The sequence below is a fragment of the Ixodes scapularis genome, unplaced genomic scaffold (genome assembly GCF_016920785.2).
Source record: "Ixodes scapularis isolate PalLabHiFi unplaced genomic scaffold, ASM1692078v2 PGA_scaffold2__306_contigs__length_199485367, whole genome shotgun sequence".
Taxonomy (NCBI): Eukaryota; Metazoa; Arthropoda; class Arachnida; order Ixodida; family Ixodidae; genus Ixodes; species Ixodes scapularis.
Genome location: NW_024609857.1, coordinates 139,887,219 through 139,894,073, shown reverse-complemented (window position 1 = coordinate 139,894,073; position 6,855 = coordinate 139,887,219). Strand labels below are relative to the sequence as shown.

Here is a 6,855-nt window from a genome sequence, read left to right as displayed (position 1 = left end):
AGAACAATGAATGCAATATCCAACGGCATGACACGGCGGCTCTTGGACCGCAATTTGTTGTCACTTCCGGACCATTTGCGATGCTTGGGCGCAATGGGACGATAAACACACCTGTCGAAGGCACGTTCGAGGCACCGTAAGAATACTCTCCAAGAGGCGGCAAACGGGGGATGTCGTAAGAAGAAAAACTAAGAGCCATGTTCTTACTGACTAGGCTCAAACACATTAGAGAGCCGTTTCATATTTATTTTATTTATTTATTTCTGCTCACAAACCTTCAGGCAACCTATAGGCACCGGATAGTCTCACTTGGAAGAACCGCGCGGAGCTTATTTCTTGGATTTCCCCATACCTTCCAGCGCCAACTTCCATTGTACTAGTTTTTCTAGGACTTCCGGCGTGCATGACTGTAGAAAAAAATTAATCATTCGCAACGTTGTTTGATAATATTAGAAACGACTAAACGAATGACTTTATATATTTTTTTTCCAGAATATTCCTCGGCTTTATTGGCGCTTTAGTTGTTTTTTAAATTAATACGCGCACGACAGAAACTTAAACATATAGTTTGCCAATAAGTGCGTTTTTTAACGAGATATAGGTTCTTCATTCAGATAAAAATTTTACTCATTGATCAAGATTGGAGTAAAAAGATTCGCAATTTCTCTCAACGCACTTTCGAAATGATAATAGTTTAACTTACCCAATGCTATATTAGCACCAGTAATAAAAAAATATTACTATATCACTCTATAGTTACTAAAGCTATACTGATGCTACTAATAGGACTGATATGTTACAAGTTTTGCTATAATGATAATGCTTGAAAAAACAAACCCTGCGGAACACCTCTCGACTCGTGTTTGGAGCTTTGCACGACACGGAAAAAGTAGAACCTATTCTGCGTGTTAAAAAAAAAATTCAAACATTTCACAAATATTTTTGAACCCAGAAACAGACAGCATACACGATCCAGCTCCCTTAAAACAAGAACAAAAAGAGTAACTCCTAAACATATCGTCTAACGAATGTAAAACAAGGGAAAGACAAAACAGAGACAACTCGACTGCTTTACAGTTTTGTCCGTACTCAGTATACAAGTTCACTTTCGTCTTTTTTTATGTGGTCACTGGCGAGATCACGAGAGGAAACATTAATGGTTGTTAACCTCGAGATTCAAAGAAGCGATAATGAAGCATTAACGTATAGGGTTTGCCTGGCACGTACACGGCACGCCGAGAAAAAACAAGGTTCATTGACTGCGCCTTCGTTTGTAATCGGTCCACGAATCACTCTGAAGCGAAGAGGAACCATTTCTAAACGCAGTGAAATCACACGTCACTAGAAGTAGTTGATGTATTCCTGAAGTGCAGTTTGCGCTGGCTGGTGCCCACCTTCGTCGTGCCAGAATGGGTTTAATAATTCATTTAGCGTATAGGTTTTTCCCGTCCTCTTTACACATTTAGGCATGTATTGATCATTACTGGTAAACGCCGAGACGAAAGCAATGTGTTGTGAATGAGTTGGCACATGGTGTGCCAGTGAGACGTCACGTGACGACATTACGTCACATGAAGCTGTGACGTCACAGAGTCAGTAACCTCACAAAGTCACGGGGCATCAGGGTATCTCGTCACGTCAAAGACTCAAGCGAGGAAGTTATAGTGGGCAGGAGGTGGCGTCTGTATTCTCCATAAATGGAGCGAAGCGTGGCGGAAGTAGGCGTGGCCACAAAATGCTCCCTCAGTCTCTCGGCCAATAGGAAACTCAGTTAATGGGCGTCGCCATGTAAATATGCGAAAACAACTGCGTTTACATTGAATTGCCATCGAAACGGGGTTGCTTGCCCCATATTTACGAGGCAGAGTGCACTGAATAGGTTTCGAACAGTTGAGATACGGAGCTAGCAGCGTCGGTGCGCCAGGGAGTCTGGGATTGAGTTTTTTTTCTCCGGCGTTGTTGAGCATGACGTCATTCCGTGTCTTGGGGTATTTAAATGTCCTTCGAGTCAAGTAATTTTGTCACGTGATATCATGATTCCACGTGAATTCTTTACGTCAAGGGCATAAGCAATATGCCTCTACCGGACTATAGTGCTCATATGACTTCGATCAAGAACAACGGGTGAGCGTGAAGTGTCGCCCTTCTCGTGGCATCCAGCCCAATAGTAGTAGTAGTAGATTGAGGTTTTATAGCGCAAAAGCAACTTAGGCTATGATGCGCCAAGAGATGAAACTATTGCATAGGAGGATTTAGGAGAAGAAAGAACTTTAGTAGCTAGTGCTTTATTAATTTATGAACATGAAAAATGTATAACATATGCCTTACATTATGAATAAAATTACAATTTGCGTAAAAGATCAATACTTTCTAAAAACTTAAAACCTGGGTGGGTGGGAGCAGTGGCTCATTTCCCAGTAACGCACATAGGTGTAAAGGGACACGCTCTTTGTACAACTGGGAAAAGTAGTGGAGGCGTTTTTTATCATAAGTAAAACATTCGAGAAGCATATGTAAGACACTTAATGGTTCCTGGCAATCTTCACATTTAGGAGGGCCCTCCCCACGTAAGAGGTGTCCATGCGTGAGCCGCGTGTGTCCGATGCGTAGTCGACAAAGGACTACCTCATAAAACCTGTCTCTGTGCCTAGCACTCTGCCACTCACTAAGAAAGGGTATATCATATACAGTTTCTTTGACACCTGTAGGCTCCATTCTGCCTGCCACTGAGCTTTAACATGATATTTGATTAGGGCAGAGTAATCTCTATAGGGTATACTACTAATGTCTACAGCACGGTTGCCAGAAGTGCCCGCAGCACGATCTACCTCTTCATTCCCTGGGATTCCCACATGGCTCGGTACCCAGCAGAATAGAACACTACATCCTTTCCTGGTGGCTGCTACTATTTTGTTTTGTAATAAAACAACGAGGGCATTCTTTGGTGTTTCAAGTGACGTTAGAACCCGTAAAGCACTCAGCGAATCTGTATAAATAACTGACCGGGAGTTACTTGTTTGAATGATATGATCTACTGCAAGCAGAATGCCATGCAGTTCAGCAGTGAAAACAGTAGTGGACGAATTCAACCTACGGACACTTCTTACTGAAGGACCAATCATGGCTGTTCTAACAAATGATTTAGTTTTTGTCCCGTCTGTGTAGTAGTGGGAATGAGAATCACGTTCCTTGTGGAGTTCGTAAAATTCTTGTCGCATGACCTCAGTTGGGGTTTCCTTCTTATTAAACTTCGTTAGTGAAAAATCACACCGTACGCAGTTAAAATTCCATGGCGCCACCGACCTTCCAACTGTAGCAACTGGGAGCTTACTGTGTATCCCAACTGACTCTGCCAAATTCCGGCTTCTCATCGCAAATGGAGGGATAATGCTAGGCTTGTTTTCAAATGTCTTCTGGTATTTAGTGCTCTCCGCAGCCTCCCGGGCTGGATGCTGAGCGACTGAACGTATCCTTAACGAATACATAAATCCCAGGGAGAATCGCCGTCTGTCAAGAGACATCTCATTTCCCTCAGCATAGAGACTGAGCACAGGCGACGTTCTGAAGGCTCCAATTGCTGAACGAAGTCCTGATGATGGATGGGGTCCAGTGCCTTAAGAGCTGATTGCCTAGCAGATCCGTATACAAAGCTACCGTAGTCCAGACGTGAGCGAATCACAGAGCGATAAATTTGTAAAAGACATAGACGATCAGAGCCCCATGTCTTGTGGAACAGAACTTTAAGGAGGTTCAGTGATTTCTGACATTTTATCGTCAAACGTTTTATGCGAGATATGAAGGACACTTGACAGTCGAAAATAAGGCCCAGAAACTTATGCTTTTTCTTTACTGAGATGGGAGTCTGGTGCATTCGTAAAGTAGGCTCTACAGAAATTCCCCTTCTCCGAGAGTAGCAGTCACACACTGTCTTATCAGGAGAAAACAAAAACCCATTTTCGTCTGCCCATTTCAAGAGGTTGTTGATTGCAACTTGGAGTCGACGTTCACAAAGGAAAGATTGCATGATGAAACGGATATCTGGAGATCGTCTACATAAAGAGAATATTGCACAGACGGATGTATAGACCGGACTATTGATTTCATCTTGACTATAAAGAGAGTAACACTCAAGACGCCGCCTTGCGGAACTCCAGTCTCCTGAACAAATTCTCTAGAGAGAGCAGTGCTCAACTTTACAAAACAGATTCGCTCAGATATATAGCAAGCAACCTCCAACGTAACCCTACTTCATACAAGTCACGAAGAATTCCATAGTGCCATGCTGTGTCGTATGCCTTCTCCAAAGGAAAAAAAACACTGATCAGCAGTGTTGTTTATTAACAAAAGCTTCACGAATTGTAGTTTCAAGGCGCACCAAATGGTAAACTGTGGAATGGCAGGAACGGAACCCACATTCATTCTTACCTAAGTGTTTTCTTTTTCTAAAACGTACATGAGCCTTTTATTAATGATCCGTTCAAATGTCTTGCTTAGGCAACTGGTGAGGGCAACTGGATGGTAGCTAGATGCGGAGGAAGCATCCTTTCTGGGTTTCAGAAGTGGTACGACTGTGGCTACCCTCCATGCCAGTGGGAATCTGCCCTCTTGCCAGACACGATTGAAGAGGTATAAAATAAGGAGTAGTGTAGAAGGGTGAAGATGCTAAAGCATCCAGTAGTGGATACCATGAGGTCCAGGAGCTGACGGCTTTGTTGAGCGAAGGACCATTTCGAGTTCGTGCTGCGTGAGGGTTTGATTGTAAGCCTCACGAACTGCACCTGAGGTCTTCACGGCATGCGCTTCCGCTCTCTCTTTGTATCTAAGAAATGCTGAGGAAGAGTTTTCTAAACTTGATACACGAGCGAAATGCAGACCAAGAAGATTGGCCTGACCCTCTGGGCTCTCTGGGCAGACCGCATTGAGGGAGAGAAGCGGGAGTATGAAATCATGGTATCGCCCTTCGATCCGATGAACTTTATCCCAGACTTCTTTCAGAGTTGCAGTACTATTAATTGAAGGGGCGTACCCCTGAAAATTCTTTCGCTTAGACTGGCGGCGAGTGCATCTTGCCCGAGCTTTCATATGTTTGAACGTGAGGAGATTACTCTGCGTGGGGTAACGTCGAAAAATACCCCACGCTCTGTTTTTTTTTGTTTTTTTTTCTCGATTCAGAACACTCTTCATTGCAGCACGGCTTGGGTCTCCAAGGCAGATGCGTGGAAGTCATAGGAATAGCAAGGGATGCTGAATAAAAAACAGACTCACTTAAAAGTTCTGTAACTTGGTCCACCGATATTTTATGAAATTATGTACATGCAAGCTGCGTCGCCTCGGTAAGAACAGACCAATCTGCTTTCTCAAACCTACAACGGGCAGTCCGCATCGGCACGCACTTTGGGGGAAGGTTGTTTTTAAAAAAAAATCGGCAAGTGATCGCTTCAATGTGGGTTTGTATCTGCGACCCATGTAAAGGAAGTAAAAATGGAAGCGCTACCGATGGAAAGATCAATACACGAGGATGATAATGAGGATGGGCTAAAATAGGTTGGTTCTCCTGTGTTAAAAAGGCAAAGTGAATGAGATGTTAACATTGATTCTATCATTCGACCACGGGCGTCAACGTGGCCGCTGCCCCATAGAGAGTTGTGGGCATTAAAGTCTCCAAGTAAAAGAAAGGGCTCCGGGAGTTGGAGTAAAATATCATTAAAATCGCTTAAGGTAACAGCAAAAGAAGGAGGTATGTACAAGGAACACACAGTGACCACATTGTGAAGGAGGAGGCACACCGCCACTGCCTCCAGTACAGTGTCTAAGTCGATCGCACAGCAGGGAATGTGCTTGGGAACAATAACTGCAACCCCTCCTGCTCAAACGGATGCATCGTCTTTATCTTTTCTAAAAATGAAATACCGCCTAAGAAAATTGGTATGTCTTGCATTGAGATGAGTTTCCTGCAGACATAGAGCTTGTGGCCGATGTTCCTCCAAGAAGAATTCCACATCGTCAAAGTTCCTCAAAAGGCCACGACAGCTCCACCGAATGACTGCAGTCATTCTTTATGGAAGTGCACCTATTCAAGAAAGGGCAGAAAAAAATATTTTGGAGGAACTACCGGTTTTTTCCCCTTCTGATTTCGATTTACTGTCTGCCAATCCATCTCATCTAGGTCCGTTTCTGGAGCAGAAAAGGTGCCAGCACTAGCTGTCATCTCTGCATCCAGAGCCTTCTTGGCAAGCTTGCCAGGAGCCTGAGAGCAATCAGACGACCGCGGGGGAAACCCCCTGCCTCTGCCTTGCCCTGCTCAGGGGGTGGTCGACGTACTAGGCCGACCTACTGCCCCGCTTGAGTCGTCCACTGCACGTGAAACGTGCTGCTTCCTCGGCGAAGTCCTCCCCTGGGATGCAGAGGGAGGGGCTCGCTCCCCTGCATGAGGGGACGGCGCAGGTGGAAGGGACGATGGAGTCACCTCCATCGCCTCAGTGGCACCTCGGTCTTTTGTACCACAGGGTGTGTCAGCTGCTTTTGCAGCTGAAAGTGAATGCCCAGGCAGAGAAATCTTCAGCCTGGGCGAAGGGGACTGCAGCGGTTTCCCATGGTCTGAAAAAGACACCTGGGTCGCCACTGACGCCTTGGACGATGCCGGTCCCCTGCTGGACACCGCCTCGGCAAAAGAGCCTCTCTGAAAAGCGGAGAGACGACGCTTCGCATCCTGGTAACTAATGCTCTCCTTCACTTTTAGTGCAAGAATTTCCTTTTCTTTCTTGAATTGGGCACAAGCCCTTGAGTATGCAGGGTGGTCACCGTCACAGTTGGCACACTTGTAGTCTGCTCTGCAAGCATCAGCAGGGTGGTCTT

At 45.1% G+C, this 6,855-nt stretch overlaps 1 protein-coding gene across 1 annotated transcript in view; it reads right to left on the bottom strand.

Annotated features, from left to right (window-relative positions):
- Positions 1–329: 329 nt before the first annotated feature.
- The window catches only part of LOC120847926, an 81,388-nt gene continuing 74,862 nt past the window's right edge, over positions 330–6,855 (bottom strand). The window contains exon 4 of the mRNA XM_040219860.1: positions 330–407. Coding sequence (XP_040075794.1) covers positions 330–407 — 78 coding nt within the window. The remainder of the gene's footprint in view (positions 408–6,855) is intronic.